Source organism: Podarcis vaucheri (assembly GCF_965113315.1).
Source record: "Podarcis vaucheri genome assembly, chromosome: 4".
Taxonomy (NCBI): domain Eukaryota; kingdom Metazoa; phylum Chordata; class Lepidosauria; order Squamata; family Lacertidae; genus Podarcis; species Podarcis vaucheri.
Window position 1 is genome coordinate 18,830,544 of NC_138762.1, and position 22,817 is coordinate 18,853,360.

The 22,817-nt window shown below is 45.4% G+C and overlaps 1 protein-coding gene across 1 annotated transcript; it reads left to right on the forward strand.

Annotated features, from left to right (window-relative positions):
• The first annotated feature begins 1,743 nt into the window (after positions 1-1,743).
• PANX1 (pannexin 1) lies at positions 1,744-22,137 on the forward strand. The gene is made up of 5 exons (XM_082219438.1): positions 1,744-2,128; positions 11,961-12,100; positions 15,891-16,105; positions 16,966-17,636; positions 19,244-22,137. Exons 1-5 carry the CDS (start codon positions 1,948-1,950, stop codon positions 19,333-19,335), a joined length of 1,299 nt encoding a protein of 432 aa, XP_082075564.1. The 5' UTR covers positions 1,744-1,947; the 3' UTR covers positions 19,336-22,137.
• Positions 22,138-22,817: the final 680 nt, after the last annotated feature.

Genomic DNA, 22,817 nt, shown 5'->3' on the forward strand with positions numbered 1-22,817 from the left:
AACCGACTTCAGAAGTTTTTAGACGCCATGTTCACATTTGAAACACAGCAAGGGGAATCCCTCTCCATCACATTGCCATGCAGACCAAAGAAGGAGCAGGGATGTCCTTTTTTATAATACAGTGGTACCTTGGGTTACAGACTCCACTAACCCAGAAATAGTACCTCGGGTTAAGAACTTTGCTTCAGGATGAGAACAGAAATTGCATGGCGGCAGTGGGAAGCCCCATTAGCTAAAGTGGTACCTCAGGTTAAGAACAGTTTCAGGTTAAGAACGGACCTCCAGAACGAATTAAGTTATTAACCCAAGGTACCACTGTAACATTTTATTCTTTTTTCCATATAGAAAATTGCATTTGTTACATTGTCTTCACCTGGTGCCCTTTACCTGATTTGTTTCCCAGGCCAAATTCCATATCACCTTGGCTCATTCTCTGCACGTGGCACGGTGATTATCAGAATTGTACACACCTCAGCTTGACCATGGCTTCTGTTTTCAGATGTGGCGGAAGCTGGTTTGAGGGAAAGCTCATCAAAACATCTCTCAAACAGCTGCAGAATACCTGTGGGTTGCGGCTAACACCACATTTCATTATACACCTTTGGGCGCCAGGCAAAAATGTTCCTTTTTAACCAGGCCTTTGGTTGACCTGATTGACATCCTAAACTCTTTTAAAATGTGGCTCTTTTGGGGGGGGCTGTTATTGGGTTAAGGTTATTATTTTGATTTTGTGATCTTTAACAGATTGCGGATGGATCTGAGCTAATTCCTTATCCCGGTTACAGTGGTACCTTGGGTTAAGAACTTAATTTGTTCCGGAGGTCCGTTCTTAAACTGAAACTGTTCTTAACCTGAAGCACCACTTTAGCTAATGGGGCCTCCCGCTGCCGCCGCACCACCGCTGCTGCACGATTTCTGTTCACATCCTGAAGCAAAGTTCTTAACCTGAAGCACTATTTCTGGGTTAGTGGAGTCTGTAACCTGAAGCGTCTGTAACCTGAAGCGTCTGTAACCCTTTTTTAATATAGGTTAAGATGTTGAGTAAAGTTAAGTGATAGAGGGTAAGGATTTGCTGAACTAAATATCTGAACTGGAATACAAAAAGGGAGGTGTGAGGAGGTCAAGAAACTAGTGAATGAAGTATAGGATATGAAAATACTAATCTTTTTTCTGTTTTGTTTTTTGGGGTTCTTTATTCTTTTTCTTCTATTTTGTTAATTGGCTTTTTTTTTTACTTTGTACCCTTATGTGTTTTGCTTTGTATTTTTTAATTTTTGTAGTTTTTCCTTTGGCTTTTGTATTTTATGTTTAAATTTTGAAGCTGTTAATTGTTCAATAAATATTACTTTAAAAAAAAATAATGAAGCGTCTGTAACCCGAGGTACCACTGTAGTTGCTTTGGAAGACGATCATCAGTCCTCCTCACAACATGACCAGTCCAACCAAGTTGATGTTGAAGAATCATCGCTTCGACACTGGTGATCTGTGCTTCTTCCAGCACACTGGCATCATCAGTTCGCCTGTCTTCCCAAGTGATGCGTAAAAATTTCCGGAGACACCGTTGGTGGAATCTTTCGAGGAGCTGGAGATGGCGTTAATGAGCGTACAAACAGCACTCTTTCGAAAGAGCCTCCTCCGCCTCGTCTTCTGGGAAAGCCGGCGGGGGGGGGGCGGCGACGGGGGCGTGGAGGGGGCCGGGCGGAGGCGGAGGCCTGAGCCCCGCCCTCCCTTCTCTCTCCCGCTCCTTCGCCTCGCCGCCTTGCCAGGGGGGCGCGCTCGCCAAACAAAGGCAGGCAAGGCGCGCAGGCACCGGGGGGGGGGGACCCGGCGGAGACCCCCACCAGGGAGCCCGCGGACGAAGCCAGCCCGGAGGAGAGCGCGGGTCCGGCGGGTGGGCGAGAGGCGCCTTGGGTGAGCCGGCAGCCGCCTGGCCCTCGGCGCGCCACCATGGCCATCGCCCACATCGCCACCGAGTACGTCTTCTCGGACTTCTTGCTGAAGGAGCCGTCGGAGAGCAAGTACAAGGGGCTGCGGCTGGAGCTGGCCGTCGACAAGCTGGTCACCTGCATCGCCGTCGGGCTGCCCCTGCTACTCATCTCGCTGGCCTTCGCGCAGGAGATCTCCATAGGTAAGGGGGCTGCTGCCCCACCCCGGGGCTGGCACCGCCCGCAGGCGATGGAGGGGCCGGGCCTGGGGAGAGATAGGCACGCATGCTTAGGCACGCACCTTGCGACGGGGTGGGGTGGGGAGCGGCTGTACCACTCCGGGCTGCAGGGGCGGTAGGGATGTGACTGTACCGCAGCAGCCAATTCCGAGCATCTTTCCTCCCACCCCCACCAATAAAATATTTGACGCACAAGCACAGCCGCATAGTTGATGGGCATTGCCATTCAAGGGATGTGCGTGTCACATGATCGATTATTTGGGGCGGGGCTTACCTGACCACCACCACCACCTGCCTCAATATTTTATTCAAGTTGGCACACCTGGACTGTACCACTTTTAAAATTACTATGGATTCTGAAGGTTGCAAAAGTAAATAATCAGAGCTGTTCTCAATGTAAGGACGCTTGCAGTTGCAATCCTAATCATAACTCCATGACCCTAGTCAGTTAATCCAATGGGTTTTAATGGATTAAATCTGCGCAAAAGGTGTATAGAACTGAAACAAGTTTCATTGGAGTGGGGAAGCAGAGGCATTGTAGACTGGGGAAATCATTATTAACATGTTTATATCACAATTTTCCACTATTGGTATTCCTCCTACCCATTTTATTCCGGCAACAAACCTGTGAGGTAGGTCAGGCTGAGAGATAGTGACTGCCCAGTATTCCCCAGTGAGTTTCTGGCCGAGTGAGGATTTGAACCCTGGTTGCCTGGATCCTAGTCCAGCACTTTAACCACTGCACCACACTGCCTCATCTAATACCATAAGGAAAAGGTATTAGAACAGGTCAGGAAATACGTTTATTAGAATGAATGAATGAATGCATTGCATTGCATTGCATCAACCACTTAGAGGTTTTGACTTTTAAGCGGTATATAAAAACTGCTAAATAAATCTTAAGCCCCAAAGTACTTTGAGCAGAAGTAAACGTACAGATAGACAAGGCATTTTATTTTATCACATTTATTTAAAGTTTTCAGCCTCCCAAAGTTGTGTTCGGAGCATTCTAAGGCACATTATTTAAAAGCAGCAAGTTAAAGCTTCTGCAACCTCCCTAAAAATGAGCAGCGTTTTGCGAAAAGCTCTTAAATCAGTTTTTGTTTTAATTCTTTGTCTGTCTGTCTCTCTCATCTTTACACTTCCACTGACAGCTCAAAGTCCTGCTTTATATATATCTGGGTGTGGAAACGGGCTGTGCTGCCCTTTGATGCATGACTCAACAAAAAGCCACTTACGCTGCATTTTAATAGCCCTGGAGCATTGCTTTGCAGGTTTTTTTAATCAGAGAATTATGCCACAGAGAAGGTGCAGTAGTTACAGTGTTGGCCTAATAGCACGGAGGCCAGGGTTCAAATCCTCATGCAGCCATGAAGATCCCTTGGGCCACTGAGTCACAGTCCCTCAGCCTGACCTACATCGCAGGGAGATGGGGAGAACACCACTGTATGCCACTTTGAGAAAAGATGGAATGAAGGGTAAAGGTAAAGGGACCCCTGACCATTAGGTCCAGTTGCTGATGACTCTGGGGTTGTGGCGCTCATCTTGCTCTATAGGCCGAGGGAGCCGGCGTACAGCTTGACTAAGCCGCTTCTGGCGAACCAGAGCAGTGCACGGAAATGCCGTTTACCTTCCCGCCGGAGCGGTACCTATTTATCTACTTGCACTTTGAGGTGCCTTCGAACTGCTAGGTTGGCAGGAGCAGGGACCGAGCAACGGGAGCTCACTCCATTGTGGGGATTCGAACTGCTGACCTTCTGATCAGCAAGTCCTAGGCTCTGTGGTTTAGACAGAATAAATACACAAATAATAATCACAACATTTTCATTTTGAAAAGGAGATTTTTCTTTTATGCAGGCCAACATTTTGACGAAGCCCAAATTCCAGGGCATGCCTGTACCAATATCCTTTCTTACGTGCCTCTTACTTTCAGTTCCATAACAGCTGTTGCTCCTCCTTGTCTCAATGCTGATATCGTCACATGATTTCTTTATAAGCCACGCTTCATCCTCTAGGGCAGGGGTCTGCAACCTTTAAGACAAAAAGAGCCACTTGGACCCGTTTTCGAAGAAAAAAACAACTGGGAGCCGCAAAACCATTGCGACATTTAAAACAAATATATCTCCAGAGCCGCGATCTGACAGCGGGCGGGAAGGTAACGTCGGGGCGGTGCGTGACTAACGCACGCACCGCCCCCATGCGATGTCACAGCCAGTAGAGCACCCGCCACAGTGGGGAGTGTCGGGGCGCACAATGCGCCTCCTCCCCTCGCTAGTATCCGCCCCGGAGCCGCAGCAAAGGTGTAAAAGAGCCACATGCGGCTCCGGAGCCGCGGGTTGCAGACCCCTGCTCTAGGGCTTCTGTATGGATTGTTGTTTGTTTGTAGCTATGGCTGTTTTCCTTTATTGTAAAGCTACTTCGAGGAAAGGAGAAACAGATGCCAATGTTTTAAATACTGGTACCGATGGATTTTTGAGACAGAAGACAAAACTTGCATCATCTCCTGGAACAAAAAGAGGGAGAAAAATTGTAGGGCTTCAAGATTTCTGGTGGTTGACTAGTCCAGTGTTATCCAAACTCACTTGCCAACAAAAGGATTCCTTGTTTGGGACCCAGCTGCCAAGTCCCTCCCTGTGACCTAGAATCTATTGAACATGTTATTCCCATTGTCTGCAGATCCCGCCAGTAACCCACCCAACCCCCCAAGACTCCAGTGACCTATTTATTCCCAACAAATCACTCGCGAATCACAAATCCAATCCAGACAACATAGCAATTTTGGCTTTCATATTTTTTAGCTCATATGGAGAAGAGATCAGTTTTAGTGCTTCTGTCTTTTTTAGAGCTCTGTATGTAGAATATGGGACGTGGGTGGTGCTGTGGGTTAAACCACAGAGCCTAGGACTTGCTGATCAGAAGGTTGGTGGTTCGAATCCCCGCAACGGGGTGAGTTCCCGTTGCTCGGTCCCAGCTCCTGCCCACTAGCAGTTCGAAAACACATCAACGTGCAAGTAGATAAATAGGTACCACTATGGCGGGAAGGTAAACGGCGTTTACATGCACTCTGGTTTCCATCACAGTGTCCCGCTGTGCCAGAAGCGGCTTAGTCATGCTGGCCACATGACCCGGAAAAACTCTGCGGGCAAACGCCGGCTCTCTCGGCCTGTAAAGCAAGATGAGCGCCACAACCCCAGAGTTGTCTGCGACTGGACTTAACTGTCAGGGGTCCTTTACCTTTACCTATACCTATTCAAAGTGCTGGTTTTGACCTATAAAGCCTTAAATGGTTCAGGGCTGCAATACTTCAAGGACCGTGTCTCTCCATATGAACCAACCCAGACCCTGCAATACTCACCTAAGGCCCTTATTCCTGTTCCTCCTTCATGTGAGCTCTGGAGGATGACAAAACGAGAACAGGCCTTTTCTGCAGTGGCCCCCTGTTTGTGGGATGCTCTCTCTGGGGAGGTTCGGCTGGCACCTTCATTACGCAACTTTAGGCACCAGGCGAAAAATGTTCTTCTTCAACCACTAGCTCAGAGCATGGTCCTGGTAACACCAGGGTTGCAAGTCTGATCCCTGTAAGGGACAGCTGCGTATTCCTGCATTGCAGGGAATTGAACTAGAAGAGCCTCAGGGTCCCTTCCAACTATGACTCTTTGACTCTTAACCAAACCTTGGGCTGATTGACATCCGATGCCCTTTTAAATGTGTTACGAAACTGGAGGGAGTTATGGGTTGTTTCCGTTTTTGTTTTTATTGTGTTTTTGGTTTTGTTTACATTGTATTTTTATGCTGTGAATCACCTGAGATCTACGGGTGAAGGGCAGTATACATATCAAACTGATGATAATAATACAGTGGTACCTCCAGTTAAGAACTTAATTCGTTCTGGAGCTCCGTTCTTAACCTGAAACTGTTCTTAACCTGAAGCACCACTTTAGCTAATGGGGCCTGCTGCGCCGCTGCTGCGTGATTTCTGTTCTCAACCTGAAGCAAAGTTCTTAACCTGAGGTACTATTCCTGGGTTAGTGGAGTCTGTAACCTGAAGCGTATGTAACCTGAAGCATCTGTAACCTGAAGCGTCTGTAACCTGAAGCGTCTGTAACCCAAGGTACCACTGTACCTTGATTGCTGGGGAACAACAGCGGCAGAGGTCAATTGCAGTCATGTCCTGCTTTTGGGCTTCCCAGAGGCATCTAATTGGCCACTGTGGAAAACAGGATGCTGAACTAAATAGTCTGACCCAGAAGGATTGTTATTTTCTCAGTGCTCTAAACCAGGAGAGGACAATGTGGTCCACTCCCAACTGCATTGGAACATTCAGTGCATATTATAATTTTGTTGCATACAAAGTTGTCTTTATTTTGATTCAATTCAATTCTCAGTACTCCTTTGTTGTTGGATACTAAACCAGGAGAGGACATTGTGGTCCCCTCTCAATAGTGCTGGACTGCAACTCGCATCATCCTTGACCATTGGGCCATGCTGCCTGGGGCAGATGGGAGTTGCCATTCAACAACATGTGAAAGGCGGCTTGCTAGCTATGCCTGTTCTACATAATAAGCCAACAATAGTAAACACTATTGTTCCTGCTGTAGCTAAACGATGGTTAGACCCTCAGTTCATAGGTTGTCTCCTCTAGGCAATCTCTGAGCAGTAAGCCAGGAACAAACTTCAGCTATAGCTGTTGCTTTGACTGCAGCAAGAAAAACCCATGAGCCCAGGTTCAAACGATAAACCAAACCATGGCTTAGCCCTGGGTCACATGGCGGCAACACAGTCAAAATATAAGCACAGGGCCTGTGATCCTTGCTCTGGAACCTGCCCATTCGCAGCAAACCACAGTGTGCTTTAGCAGTATTAGCTTAGTGTTGCATGCAAACTGGGTCTCCGGGTCTCCACAGCAGAGACGCCAAGATTAAGTTTGCTGATCAGCTCACAAATTAATTTCTAATTTGAAGCAGTAATGGAAACGATATAAATCTGGAAAACAGCTATTGCATTTTTGCCTCTTCCCAAAGCTGACTTGTCAGTTGAGGAGCATATAAACGAGCAAAACAGGCATTCCGAACTACTTTATACAGTGCTAAGAATAAGCAGCGGGACTTTCCATGATTTAGGAATGACAAAGCCCCACAGCTGCCAGAGGTCATGTTTCATAGGGGGGGAGGCTGAATTTTCATTTGGCTCAAGAGCTACAGCTGCTCTGCACGTCCCCTGGCCCACACCCCTTGCAACGTTGGATACAGCCATTTCTTTGGAAGACAGCTCAGTTGGTGGAGCATGAGTTAATCTCAGGGTTGTGGGTTCGAGTTGCACATTGGGCAAAAGATTCCTGCATTGCAGGGGGTTGGACTAGATGACCCTCAGGGTCTATGACCCTATGAGCACCCCAGCTCAGAAAAGCTGCTTTTCCCTACCACCCCACCCCATGCTTGTCCTGCTTTTTATCACGCTCCTTTTCACAGCATCTGGGGTTTGGGTGTTGTTCTTTTTGGAGATTCCTATTTAACAGCTAATGATGGGTGTCTGAAGCGTTCACCAGGAACCTCTGGTGTTAAGAGAAACCCAGGGTTCAACTGTCGAGCGATCATGCTTCCATGTTTACCCGGCTGCTAGTGCAAGAGTATTTAATGTTATTTGGCAGCCCTGATCATCCAGCTTTTCATGGCAGTGCCTAGAATGACAACAGCTTTTGTAGCCATAGAGCCCCCATCTCCCCGTTGCCTGGCATTTTGGAAGAAAAGGACCACTGGGACCCGTGCCAAGTTGGCTGAGGTTTAAAATAGACCCAGCTAGCTCACATAAACACACTGCTGTACTCATAAGGGAGCCCTGTGACTACTATGGCGTTGATAGGACAACAGCCTTTGAAATTAATGTCAGCTGTGACTCACACTAAATCTTTTCATCCGCACTGTAAACAGGACCCCTAAAATTTCGTTGCTGCACATTGTCGATGTGAATGTGGAGATTTATCAGATGTTGGATGCTTACTGACTGCAGCGTACGTTACAAGCATTTGTGACTTCAGCCTTTGTTGTAAAAGGGGATGGTGTTTTGCATAAGGGAATCTGATCTATGTTGGGGCTTCCAGCAATAATTATTTCAGGGCTGCCAGGCCCTGCAGATATGAGAGGTTTGCATATAAGACATTAGGAAGCCCTGCTGGCCATACCATGTGCAAAGGGAGCTTCCTTCACCCTGTGTTCCGCTTGATATTGGAGCCTTCAGAATCTCATGCCTTTTCATTGGACACATTGGCTATCAGGCGTCTCTGTTTACTTGGCTTATGGCCCACTGCAGGTGTAATTCGCACTAGGGATCCTCCTTGTCCTTTGTTTATTCCCTGTCACTGAGGAAGCACAGGCCAGTTCAACCTGTAGAAAACTGTCTCCCTTCCTTGCATATCTTCACACACTCAAGAACACATTTGGTTTATCTCTCTCCCTCCCTGCTCCACTGCTCTTAACCACTGTCAGGGGGGGGGGAGCCCCAATCATTCAGTTTATACAAACTCCACACACACACACACACACACACACACACACGACATACGCTACGCTTCTGTTATAAATTCATAGAAAATCAACCATATATCGGATCTGCACCGTTCCACTTTTATTTTACTCCATGAAGGAAGGACTACAAAATGGGGAAGGTTTGATACAGGGCAGCCATAATCCCTTGAGCATACCAGCACATACGCAAGAGCCCTGCCCAGTTGCTATGCCAATCCTGATGGTCCTAGACTAAAGACCATCAAGATCACAAAGAACTTGCATATGGGAGTGGATTCAGCACAGTCTGGAACAAAGGACAATGATCAGCTCTTCCCTCTGTCTCCCCTTTGTCACCTGGAAAGTACTCATGGGGAGGGGGAAAGGGGGAACCAGCCAGGTGACAGGACACTCAGATTACCACCACAACTCCTCCCTCAACCCCTCTTTGTGATGTATCAATTATGTAGTTGTGATGTAGTTTTAGGGGTATATTTTGGGGATTAGTAACTAATAATAAAACTAATAAAAGTTGGGGTCTTCTTTTGTTCTGGACTTCCATTTTGCTTCATCTTGTTGTGGGTAGGAGTCCTGTCGTGACAGTTTCCATTAAAGGCCAAGCCTACAAGCTGCTGTTTTGCTCCAAATTGTCCTGGTTGGTGTCTTTGTATTTTGTCCAAGGGAGCCCTCGGATTCCTCCGTTAACACTAGGCATCCCCAAACTCGGCCCTCCAGATGTTTTGGGACTACAGTTCCCATCATCCCTGACCACTGGTCCTGTTAGCTAGGGATGATGGGAGTTGTAGTCCCAAAACATCTGGAGGGCCAAGTTTGGGGATGCCTGCTCTTAACCTTTCAATTTCACACCTCTACTCCTTATCTGCCTCTAGCTTTTCCTCTACACCCCACACTTAGAAGCTGTCTCCCTGCTGCTACTTCCAGCAACCTTACCCTGTTCACATGCTTCTTCTCTCGACATGCTTCTTTTGGGACGCGGGTGGCACTGTGGTCTAAACCACTGAGCCTCTTGGGCTTGCTGATCAGAAGGTTGGCGGTTCGAATCCCCGCAACGGGGTGAGCTGCCGCTGCTCTGTCCCAGCTTCTGCCAACCTAGCAGTTCGAAAGCACACCAGCGCAAGTAGAAAAGTAGGTACCGCTGTGGCGGGAAGATAAGCGGCGTTTCTGTGCGCTCTGGTTTCCATCACGGTGTTCCGTTGCGACAGAAGTGGTTTAGTCCTGCTGGCCACATGACCCGGAAAGCTTTCAGGCTCCCTCGGCCTGAAGCAAGATGAGCTCTGCAGCCCCATAGTTGCCTTTGACTGGACTTAACCATCCAGGGGTCCTCTACCTCTACTTCTCTACATTTCTCTCTGCTCCCTGAAGCACACACCTCTGCTATCTCCACTGCTTTCCCCTCTCTTCTCTCTGCTTCCCTCCATCTCCTTTCTCTGTTGCTTAGCCTGTACACCCACCTACGCTGCCCCGCCCATGGGTCTTTTATCCTTGCATGGGTGGGGCATGGCAGTGATCCCAAAGTGCTCCCCTTGGTGACCACCTTCCTAGCTGTGCCCTTCTCTTTCCTGGGCAGATTGACAGCACAGAAAGACAGCTTCTTTGCTGCAGCCACTCTATCTCTCGGCACAGAGCTCTGTGCATGCCTGTTTTATAGACTACTTCTCAGGTAGGAAACCTGTGACCCTCCTGATATTGTTGGACTACAGTTCCTATCAGCCCCAGCCAGCAGGGCCAATGGTCAGGCATGATGGGAGTTGTCATTTAGCAGCCGAACCCAAAGAGTACAGTGGTACCTCAGGTTACAGATGCTTCAGGTTACAGACTCCGCTAACCCAGAAATAGTACCTCGGGTTAAGAACTTTGCTTTAGGATGAGAACAGAAATCGCGTGGTGGCAGCAGCAGGAGGCCCCATTAGCTAAAGTGGTGCTTCAGGTTAAGAACAGTTTCAGGTTAAGAACAGACCTCTGGAACAAATTAAATACTTAACCTGAGGTATCACTGTACTCATTAATGGTTCCTCGTCATCCTGGGTGGGAAAGCTATAAGTGGGGTGTTTCAGGGTTCTGCCCTGGGCCCATTGTTGTTCAGCACCTTTATAAATGACTTGGAAGAAGGAATTGAGGGGTGCTCATCAAATTTGCAGATGACACCTGTGGCGATCCCACAGGGTCCCCGGACGTTAAATGGTCTATTGATCCCTGTGCCACCACTGTGCTCACTTCCCCGCTGCCACCAACCCGTTACTCTCTGGTAAAACACTGAGTCCAGTCAGTTGTTAAAAGTGAACCAAAAAAACATGTTTATTTTACAACATTGACAAGTTTATGGTTTCTCAGATAGTATTTCTGTCAGTATCTTAACTTTAGTTTCTTTACCGGCCTATACCTTCCTAATACGTTCTGACTGATTATCTCAACTGTTTGACTGACTCCTCTTAACAAATTCTCTCACACCAGACGAGCCCAACCCTCAGACTTCTCTACTCCAGACTGTCTTCTCAACCACCCTAAACCTAACTCCTCCAAAAACCCTCTGTGCTTAAACCTTATACACAATTAACTCCACCCCTTGGGTTCACATTGGTTAGTCATATTACAATTAGTTAACCCTTTCCCTATGAACCCAGTATGATGTCACGCACATAGGAGGGCAAATGCCACAACACCAAACTGAGAAGGGTAGATAATGCTGCAAAAGACAGAATCAGAATTCAAAATGACCAGAACAGATTACAGAACTGGGCCCAAGCTAACAACATGAAGAAATGACACTCATGTGAAACAAACTGTGTTTTGTAATGGGTTTCAGTGGTGAACCTTTCCCATGGGTTCACTGTTTCAAACTCCACCTTGCATGTAGAAAAGGAGAAGGCTAGGCTTCCTGGTTTTCTGTGTCCTCCCCACCCACTTAAGCATTCAGACATGAACCCGTGTTTGCTCAGTGCATGCCTGCTCACACGCGTGAAATGGTGCAACCTGGGCAAAACTTCCTTGACTTGACCCAGCTGGCTATCCAAATGGGTTACAAGCCCTCCGTTTTTGTATTGTACCCAGTGGCGTAGTGTGGGTTGTCAGCACCCGGGGCAAGGCAAGTAATTTGCGCCCCCTAACCCATGGATTTGCGCCCTTAACCCGTGGATTTGCGCCCCCTAACCCTAACCCCCAGATGTTGCGCCCGGTGCGGCCGGCCCCCCCTGCACCCCCCACGCTACGCCACTGATTGTACCCTGTATGTTTCGTGCTGTTCCCCCTTTTACAGTGCATCCTTCTTTACTTGCTAGGTACCCAGATGAGCTGCTTTTCTCCAAGTACATTTTCCTGGCGCCAGGCGGCTTACGTGGACTCCTACTGCTGGGCGGCTGTGCAGCAGAAACAGCTTTCACAGAGCGACTCGGGCCACCTTCCACTCTGGCTTCATAAAGTTTGTATAATTGGCCTTCGTCACCTTCTTTATTCTGGGTAATAAAAACCCAGCTCACACACCTGAAGCTGTAGCATTCCATTCCCACTGGCATTCATGGTTTTTCTCATATTAATGTAGAAGCTACATTTTCTCTGTGGTTTGATTGTTATCGTCCCTTAGCTGCCTTTTCCCCGAATGCCCCAGAGCTTTTAAACTTGTTGTTGTTAGAAGTAGTAGTTTAATTTTTTTGAAAAAATAGCAATCATAATCCCCATGACCCAGTTATGTCTGTTTCCATTTGAAAGCAGCAAATTATAGGGTAAAAGCTTTCCTAATCTGTGCCGTTTCAAGTGGAATCATTTCATAATTAAATATTCTCTCTTTTAAAAAAAAATAATATTTAGTACTTTCCAACAATTTAGACATTACATAGAAAAAGAAAATAAACAATACAATACAATACAAAAACAATACCTAACACTGAACTAACAAAAACAATTTAAACTAAGAAAACAAAACAAAGACAATTTAAAACACATCAAATAGTTTCAATCTTTCATTCACTTATTTCCATGACCTCCTCACACCTCCCTTTTTGTATTCCACTTCTATTAGATGTTTCAGCAATTCCTTTCCATCTTCCTCTGCTTTCTATCCTATAATTATCTTAACACATTTTGACCTTATTTTTCCCTTTAATTCTCTATTAATCTATTTATACTTAATTCCTTATAACATTTCTGCTGAAGCCATATAACTTCATTCCAACATTTTTCTAACATTCATTGATTTTACAATATTTCTGTAAATAGTCTTTAAACTTTTTCCAATCTTCCACCGACTCTTCTCCCTGGTCTCGGATTCTGCCAGTCATTTCTGCCAGTTCCATGTAGTCCATCAACTTCATCTGCCATTCTTCCCGGGTGGGTAAATCTTGTGTCTTCCAATACTTTGCGATGAGTATTCTTGCTGCTGTTGTAGCATACATAAAAAAAGTTCTATCCTTCTTTGGCACCAATTGGCCGACCATGCCCAGGAGAAAGGCCTCTGGTTTCTTCAGAAAGGTATATTTGAATACCTTTTTCATTTCATTATAAATCATCTCCCAGAATGTCTTAATCCTTGGGCATGTCCACCAAAGGTGAAAGAATATACCTTCAGTCTCATTACATTTCCAACATTTATTTTCGGGCAAATGGTAAATTTTTGCAAGCTTGGCTGGTGTCATGTACCACCTATAAAACATTTTCATTAAGTTTTCTCTTAAGGCATTACATGCCGTAAATTTCATACCTGTGGTCCATAACTGTTCCCAGTCAGCCATCATTATATTATGTCCAACATCTTGTGCCCATTTAATCATAGCAGATTTCACCATTTCATCCTGGGTGTTCCATTTCAACAGCAAGTTATACATTTTTGACAACATAATTAAATATTCTCTCTCACAACACATATTGAAAGCAGCCTTCCTTGAAACGGGGGCGGGGAGGGGGGAAATGCCGGGAAGAAGAGCTAGCGATCACATCCATACTATAGATTTGAACCACATTTAACATGAATAGCCTCCCCCAAAGAATTCTGGGAACTGTGCTTTATCCCTCACCTGGCATTGTCAGTGTGAGGAAAGCAGTATGAGCAGAAGGACAATTGGGAAACAGGGGATTGTGTGTAGGTTACAAAGCAAGCAAGGACACAGTCCCTAGAGGAAATAAATGTTGTTTATAGTTAACAAAAGCTGCTGCAGGCCATGGAAACTTATGTCGCCACGCATTCGTGAATGGGGTCATAGGGCTCTTCGCTTGGTTTTGCTAGCAGTCTTTTTGAAGCGCATTCACTTTGCTGTCATTCTTGCAAGTTTGCAGCAGTGCTAGTTCAGAATGCTAAAGCGAGAGAGAAGCAGCTGCTTCTTACCTAAAGGAAGCAAAGAATGGGCAGATGAGCTTGCAGGGGAAGAAAACAAGGTCAAGGGAAAAGTTTGAGAGCCAGAAAGCAGTTGAATGCAAATAGGCTTCTCATCTAGTCTTAATTCTCTAGCTGTTACCCAAAAAAAAACAAAAGGTCCTCTTGGTTGGAGTAAGAGCTCTTCAAGACTGATTTGATTCCCTGACGGTTCCAAAGATTGGACCATTTCCCAGATACAGACTCAATCTGTAGAGGAATAAAGAATGTGTGAGCCAGGCAGCCGACACAGTTTCAGCCTGACTTCAGCTCCGCTTCCATGTGTTCCCATACTGCCGCAGCTCCTCTCGTCTAATTTCCCCCGCTACATCACAATGGAGTCTGACTTCTCAAGGCACAGCTTAAGATTCCAATTTGCTCTTACAGCCCCCGTTCGTGTTCTTCCTATCAACCTGTTGTTTTGAGTTGTCCTTCGTCCCAAGGCCATTCACAGCCGCGTGTGATGCGACAACATCAGTAGTGAGCTGTACTTAAGTGCATCAGTCTGCAGCTGTTCTTACACGCCAGTGTGGTGTAGTGGTTAAGAGCGGTAGTCACGTAATCTGGGTAACCGGGTTCGCGTCTCCGCTCCTCCACATGCAGCTGCTGGGTGACCTTGGGCCAATCACACTTCTGTGAAGTCTCTCAGCCCCACTCACCCCACAGAGTGTTTGTTGTGGGGGAGGAAGGGAAAGGAGATTGTTAGCCGCTTTGAGACTCCTGAAGGGGAGTGAAAGGCGGGATATCAAATCCAAACTCTTCTTCTTCTTCTTCTTCTCTCTGGCTTTGGGTGGCCAACTTTTTTCCATTGGTCCTGCTCCTATCCGTTTACAGCCTCTGGCATCCCCAAAAAAGAGGACACTTCTGCAGTCATGTTAGTGTGATAAAATGCTCTATCTGCTTTTTCAGTCTGCTGTTGAAATCGCAGCAGCAGTGTCAGCTAAAATGTTGGCATGCTTACTCTTATTTATTCATTTATTTTAAAGGCGCTATATTCTGCTCTTTGGTGGTGCTTCCAAGGCAATCAGCCTCAGTCTCTTGCACAATCCTAGGCAAGTCTACTGAGAAGTATGCCCCTTTAAGTTAGTGGGACCTATTCCCAGATAAGTGTGTACAGGATAGCAGTGAATGTTATTATTAGTACGCTTTCCAGACCTGTTTCGCAAAATAATCCCAATATTAGGAATAAAGGAAACTGCCCTGTACTGAATCACACCATTGATCTATCTAGCTTGGTTCTGTCTACACTGGTTGGCAGGAGCTCTCCAGGATTTCAGATATTCCCAGCCCGACCTGGAAATGCTGGCAAGTTTTGTTTTTGTTTTTGTTTTTCCCCAATAATATTTATTAAGTTTCATACAAATACAACACATACTATAAAATCAATGAAACAAAAATAAAATAAAAATAAAAAATAAAACAAATATAGCAAATGATAACCAAAAATACAACCACAAACACATAAACAACAATAATAAAAAAATTAATTAAACTTCCAACTTCTTAAATGTATTACTTGGCTTCCTCTAATCTCTTCCATCTGAATTTCCTTGTACCTGGATGTAGCAGTTTTCCAATATTGTTATTCAAAAATACAATATTCCAATTATAATCAAACTTCTTAACTTTTCTTAATCTCTATGTCTCATTTATTTATTGAGTCCTAATTTAATGCTAGGCCTATTTAGTACCTTCAAGTAACTACTAATCTTTAATATTCGACCTTCTGCCTACAAAGCAAATGCTCTATCACGGAGCCACAAATTCAGTTTGCAAAGCGTCTCAGCAGTCCTGCTTGTGTCTTACTATTTAACAGATTGCGGATGGATCTGAGCTAATTCCTTATCCCGGTTATTTTCTTCCACAGTTTTTCCCATACATCCTCCTGCTGGTTGCAATCCTACTGTACCTGCCATGTCTCTTCTGGCGCTTCACCTCAGCCCCCCACCTTTGCTCAGACCTGAAATTTATTATGGAAGAACTCGACAAATCCTATAACAGGGCAATCAAAGCCGCAAACAGCTGCCGCAATGGGGATGTGAGGGGCTCATCTCCGGCCATTAATGAGAATATGGCTCAGAGGTAACATCCCACTCCTTTCCATTTTCTAAAATTAAAATGAACTTGAGTTGGAATAATAGGTAAGCTACTCACATCCAGAGTCTGACAACTTTTGGAGGGCCACAGGGTCCCCATTCTTGACTTAGGTAATTGGAGGCTTTTCTTCAGCTGCACCTGCCATCAGAAGTTAGGCAGGTGGCAATCAGAAAAGAGCCTTCTCTGTGGTGGCCCCTCAGTGTTGAAGCACTGTCCTCAGAGCTGCTCACCTGGCTTACCATTTTAATTGAATTTCAAGCAGTTCTCCATTCTGCCATCCCACTGCAAACCCCTTCCCCCCCCCACACACCATCATAAACCTCATGAGAGCCAGTGTGGCGTGGTGGTTAAGAGCAGTGGACTCGTAATCTGGTGAACCAGGTTCGCTTCCCTGCTCCTCCACATGCAGCTGCTGGGTGACCTTGGGCCAGTCACACTTCTTTAAAGTCTCTCAGCCTCACTCACCTCACAGAGTGTTTGTTGTGGGGGAGGAAGGGAAAGGAGAATGTTAGCTGCTTTGAGGCTCCTTAGGGTAGTGATAAAGCAAGGTATCAATCCAAACTCCTCTTCTTCTTCTTCTTCATGTTGAAGGAAGTAGACTCTGTCCTGCAAAAGCATGCACTGAACACAGTAGTCTTTGGGGTGCCATGATGCACTCTGTTGTTCTTGCAGTTGCTCTTCCAGGACGCATCTGAAAAAAATATGACACTGGTGCTTTGGAATCTGAGCCCTCCCAGTTGTGTGTGTGTGTGTGTGTGTGTTGTGCAGCATCTGAGCAAATGAAATCATGGTGTAATGGCTCTGAATACTGTCTCTTTGGTGTCTCTCCCCTCCCCCCCCCCCAGTTTCTGGGAAATATCCGAAAGCCACTTCAAATACCCCATTGTGGAACAGTACCTGAAGACAAAGAAGGGCTCCAAGAGCTTAATAATCAAGTACATTATTTGCCGTTTGCTGACCCTGGTGATCATTCTGCTCTCCTGCCTCTACTTGGGATATTACATCAGCCTCTCCTCAATGACCGATGAGTTTATCTGCAACATCAAAACCGGGATATTGAAGAACGACACCACTGTTCCCGAACGCTTCCAGTGCAAACTGATTGCTGTCGGTGTCTTCCAGCTCCTCAGCTATATCAACATCATAGTGTACCTCTTGCTCATGCCCATTGTGGTCTATGCGCTGCTGGTCCCTTTCAGGCAGCGCTCAGACATTCTGCAAGTGTACGAGCTCCTGCCAACGTTTGACGTCCTCAAAGTCAAAACCAAACACTACAACGACTTGAGCCTCTACTTGCTCTTCCTCGAGGAGAACGTCAGCGAGCTTAAATCTTACAAGTGCCTCAAAGTTCTGGAGAACCTGAAAGGCAGCGGCGAGAAGTTCGACCCCATGCAACTCCTGATGAATCTTGGCTCGATTAAAACAGACGTTGCAGACGGCAAGTCAGCCACCATCAAAGAGGACTCCGGAAAGAAAGCAGAGCCGGAAAAGGCAAACAGTGCGCTAGAACTGAAGGGTAAAGTCGTTTTGCTTCGGTTTGCTTCCTTTTATGTTATGCATATATCACTGCTCCTAATATATTGATCAAAGTGGTTTGCAAGTTTTTAAATACCGTATTTTTTGCTCTGTAAGACTCACTTTTTCCCTCCTAAAAAGTAAGGGGAAATGTGTGTGCGTCTTATGGAGCAAATGCAGCCTGCGCAGCTATCCCAGAAGCCAGAACAGCAAGAGGGATTGCTGCTTTCACTGCGCAGCAATCCCTCTTGCTGTTCTGGCTTCTGAGATTCAGATTTATTTTTTTTCTTGTTTTGCTCCTCCAAAAACTATGGTCTTATGGTCTGGAGCGTCTTATAGAGCGAAAAATATGGTACTACACGAAAAGCTATAAAACACTTCATTTCGTTAAGGATTAAAAAAACGCCACAGCTAAAACAAGCAAACAGACCTGTGCATTTTGAGGAGGAGGTGTATTAATTGCCTCATGCTAATGCCTCCAGATAATTTACAAAAGCATATCATAAGTGTAAAGTTGTGAAATGCAGCAGCTTAAAACACCGTAAAACAATGCCATTCTGTCAAACCTTTCTACATGTAGGCTTAAAGTAGCGTTTGGGATGTGAAGTCATGGATCACACATCCAATGTGTTTTCATCTTGAAGTAAGCCTGCTGAATTCGAAGGGATTTATTCCCCACCCCTCAAATGTGTACAAGATGGTCACCCCAATGTCTTTAAATTTTAAGTACCAGTTAGGAAAGAAATGCTGTGGACTACTACCCTACAAGCCTTATTTCACACTTGCTCCATTCCTGGAGTTATACCCCAGATATCCTAGAATCTGTGGGTATTTCTCAAATGCCTCTGATATTATTATTATTATTATTATTATTATTATTATTATTATTATTATTATTATTATACCACCCTATACCCAGAGGTCTCAGGGTGGCTCACAGAAAAAAATCAAAATATAAAACCAAAAAATGTATAATCAAAATAAAAACAACAATTCAATAACCCCCCTAATGTAAGGATCAGGCTACAAACCTGCAGACAGCTAGGGAGGCAACTTCAACAGCCTAGATAGACACATAAAGGTAAAGGGACCCCTGACCATTAGGTCCAGTCGTGACCGACTCTGGGGTTGCGGCGCTCATCTCGCTTTACTGGCCGAGGGAGCTTCCGGGTCATGTGGCCAGCATGATTAAGCCGCTTCTGGCGAACCAGAGAACCGCACGGAAACGCCGTTTACCTTACTGCCGGAGCGGTACCTATTTATCTAATTGCACTTTGATGTGCTTTCGAACTGCTAGGTTGGCAGGAGCAGGGACCGAGCAACGAGAGCTCACCCCGTCGCAGGGATTCGAACAGCCAACCTTCTGATTGGCAAGTCCTAGGCTCTGTGGTTTAACCCACAGTGCCACCCACTGTCTTAAACTATGTGAAGGACTGGAAGCTCCTCTTCTCTCTCTCTCTCTCTCTCTCTCTCTCTCTCTCTCTCTCTCACACACACACACACACACACACACGGACATTGTGTTTGAGGGCAACAAGACTACTTGTTTGTGATTTCTATGGAAAAGGATAACTGAGCTTCCATTTGCCGCGACTTGTTGTCTTTCAGATGCAACAGAACAGACATCACCTGGCAACGGAGCAGAAGCAGGTAAAGAAGACGTCAAACTTCGCCAGAGGCTTCTTGATTCTTCGTGCTGATGGGCCCACGTAGCAATTTGTGGATTGGGACTGTTCTTTCCAGTTACTCCAGCGTAAGCCATACTGAACACTGGGTGCTCACCTCATTGTTGAGTGTGTAAGGGGGCTGGGCCTAAGGGCCAAACCATAGTTTACAAGCTTTTTATATGCCTATGTTTACATGCCTGCCCAGCCCCTATGTCTTATGGCCTACTGTTGAGGTTATTTATGCCAATTCTGTGGGATAGAAACGATGGAAGAAAGTCCACATTGTAAGTAGGACCCAGAGAGAAATATCCTGGATGTCCTGAAGGAAAAAGGAGTTAGCTTTTCTCACCAATGGAACACTTGGGGCCTAGTTGTACACAGGTGTGGATATCACAGCATAAGCCTAACTATGTCTACTCTGAAGTAAATCCTATTGAATTTATTGCAACTTACTCCTAGGTAAGGATTGCAGCCTTAATCACTCTACACTTGAGCCTGGTTCGCATGTGTGCATGTACTCACTTGTTTCCCGTTCGATTAATGACCATGCACTTAAAACCTAGGTAACCAACCACTTGAGCTCTCAAATTAGGAATATTTCATGGACTTGGATCAAGAGGTGGACTGAACTGTGGGGATAAGACTGCAAAGGGGGAAACGCTGGTTTTTTTATGATCTTTCCAAACATGGAGAAATCATGTCCTCTTTCAGTTGTTTGTCGAAACAAATATGCACCTGCTAAATATATACATATTAATCTGCTGTGGTGTTAGAACCACCACTGTGATTGCACAGAGGGATGCTATGAGAATATACATAATAATTCAGGTAATGTGGCTAAACGGTGCTCCTTGCGTTCTTGTTATTTCAGTCGTGATGCACATGCAAGAGATCCTTGTGCCCCTTAGGATTTTCCTGCAATCTTCTGTGTGGAAAATGCTTAGGACTTTCCGTGGTCAGCTGCTACTGTGCTTCCGGGGAAGGTGTCCTACGGTCACCCCTCCCCCTTGGAAAAAACGGTGAGGACAGCCCTAAAAACTGAATTAGGCCTGTTGCTTTTGGAAGTAGACTGACTGCGAAACTGGGCTTTCTTTGCAGCCAGGGTTCCTCTTTGCACAGAGGAACTCCTCATGCACACAAGTGTAGATCTCTTTCCCATTATATCCAAAGGCGTGGATGTAGCAGGCAGCAGCAGGCAGGATGCAGTCGTGGCATGACAGAAGCAACAGCAGTGGGTGGCTTTTAGGGACCGCAGTCCTCTCAGGTGCTCTTCAAACTGCAAGCAGAAAAACCTCTTTTAAGAACGTGGGTGCTTGTTTTGAAAAACACCATTTCAGCGCTGTCCACATTGATGCAGTGTTTTCTTCTATTGCTACTTGTGTTATGCCGGCATCTGTGGAGAACCTTTGTCCCCCTGGAGCTACAAGTCCCCTCTTCATGGGCCATGCTGCTGGGGCAGATGGGAGCTGTAGTTTAACAAAGGGCCAGAGGTACCTGTCTTAAGGGAGATTTGACAAAGATCTACAATAGGGCTAAAACCAGCCTTAACCTTACCAACCGTTGCCTTCAGCATTCAGTGTCAATGGTCTTTTTAGCAGTGACAAAATGCAGCTAACTGTGTGATTGATTATTCACAGCTTAAAGGGAGGTTTTGTCATGTGCAGCCCGGACACTGAGGTCCAGCTCTGTGGGCCTTCTGGCAGGAAGTGAGGTTACAGGGAACCAGGCAGAGGGCCTTCTCGGTAGTGGCGCCCGCCCTGTGGAACGTCCTCCCATCAGATGTCAAGGAAATGAACAGCTATCGATCTGACTTTTAGAAGACATCTGAAGGCAACCCTGTATCGGGAATATTTTTTAAAATGTCTAATGTTTTACCATTTTTTTATGTGCTGTAAGCTGCCTAGAGTGGCTTGGGAAACCCAGCCAGATGGGCAGGGTATAAATAATAAAGTTATTGTTGTTATTATTATTTACTCGTGGTATGATGTAGGGGAAGATTGTAGATCTGTAATCCCTGTCCAACCCCCAGGATAAAGGACTGCTGTGGCGTTCGTACGGAGCCCCTGGTCGTCTCACGGACTATTAACCTGTACACCATTAATCCACTGCCACCAACCCGGTCCTCCCCGGTAAATCACTTAGTCTCCGTCAGGTTCTTAAGTTAACAAAGAAGAGTGTAGTTTATTGCAGACACAAACTTTAACTGCATTCCAAACGTTGTTTCCCTTTACCTTCTTAGTCTTATTTTATCATGTCTCTATCTCTTCTACCTCCCCTCACGCAAGAACCAATTGCACTGTCTCTCTGTTTCCAACTGCCTACCAACTGCTTTTCCAACTGCCTTTCCCAACCAACCAACTGACTAAAACCAACCAACTATCCACAACCCATACCTCGGGCTAAGCCCTTTTATAAACAGGTAGGCTCCGCCTCCAGCTTTCCTATTGGTCCACATACTAACCCTTTCTCTCCCCCTGTATAGACATTTTCAAACGAACGGGCAACCGCCACATCTGCCAGTTGCAGTATAGCCTTTGAGACTTTGAAAGCTGCTGCCACTTGTAGTAGGCAGACCACTTTTACATGTATATGTATATATGTGTGTGTGTGTGTGTGATCATGTTCACTTTGTATAGGAGTATTGCATGGAGTAGACCTGGGAGGGATTTGCATAAGACGCTGACAGCTTGAAACATTTCAAGGACTACTGCAATTATGTTTGAACAAAACGCCTAACTGCAGTGTGACAACAGTAAGATTTGTCGCATTTGTTAGTGGCTGAACCAAAAGCCATTTATAAAAATTTGTGTATGAATAAATGTTGCCTCCTTGTGACACGTTTTCTGGAGTCTTTTCTTCGCTGAATGGGAAATGATTTGGAAACAAATAATAAATCTACCAGCAGCACATGACATTCACCCCCTGCTCAGGCGTTTCTTTTCAGCAATTAAAGCCCTTTATTTAAAGCTAGCTTGAAATCTAGCTTTTTGTCTGTTAAAAGTGTGCGAAGGATTCAGGAGTCTTCCCACTTGGTTTGATGCGACACGTGAAATGGTAGCTATCCCGCTTTCTTCCATAATTATCACTACAACTAAAGGCCCAACTAGCTTAAAAATAATCTAAAAATTGAGCAACAAAGTAAGTTGGTACTGAAACAGACCTGCAAATAGTGTGTATGTATAATATATATATATATATATATATATATATATATATATATATATATATATATATAATTTTTAAAATTAAATTTTCTGTTTTACAATTTAAAATACTCATTTTACATCCTTAAGATATCAGTGACTTCCCTTCTTCTCTTTCCATGGTTCATTTTGCATATCATAAATCCTTGCATATTTTACAAAAACTATACCATTCATTATTCCATTATTGCATCCATCAAAACTTGTTTACACTGTTGAATTTATCTTAATGCTGCCCGCGTTTTCCGCTGTACACAGTTGCCATATTTCTCGCTCCATAAGACGCACTTTTTTCCTCCTAAAAAGTAAGGG

Excerpts from the sequence above, each read along its gene's own strand:
- PANX1 (XM_082219438.1), top strand. The coding sequence starts at position 1,948 with ATGGCCATCGCCCACATCGCCACCGAGTACGTCTTCTCGGACTTCTTG. Across the intron at positions 12,101-15,890 it reads TTCCACTCTGGCTTCATAAA|TTTTTCCCATACATCCTCCT; the intron begins GTTTGTATAATT and ends TTTCTTCCACAG. Across the intron at positions 17,637-19,243 it reads CAGTGCGCTAGAACTGAAGG|ATGCAACAGAACAGACATCA; the intron begins GTAAAGTCGTTT and ends GTTGTCTTTCAG.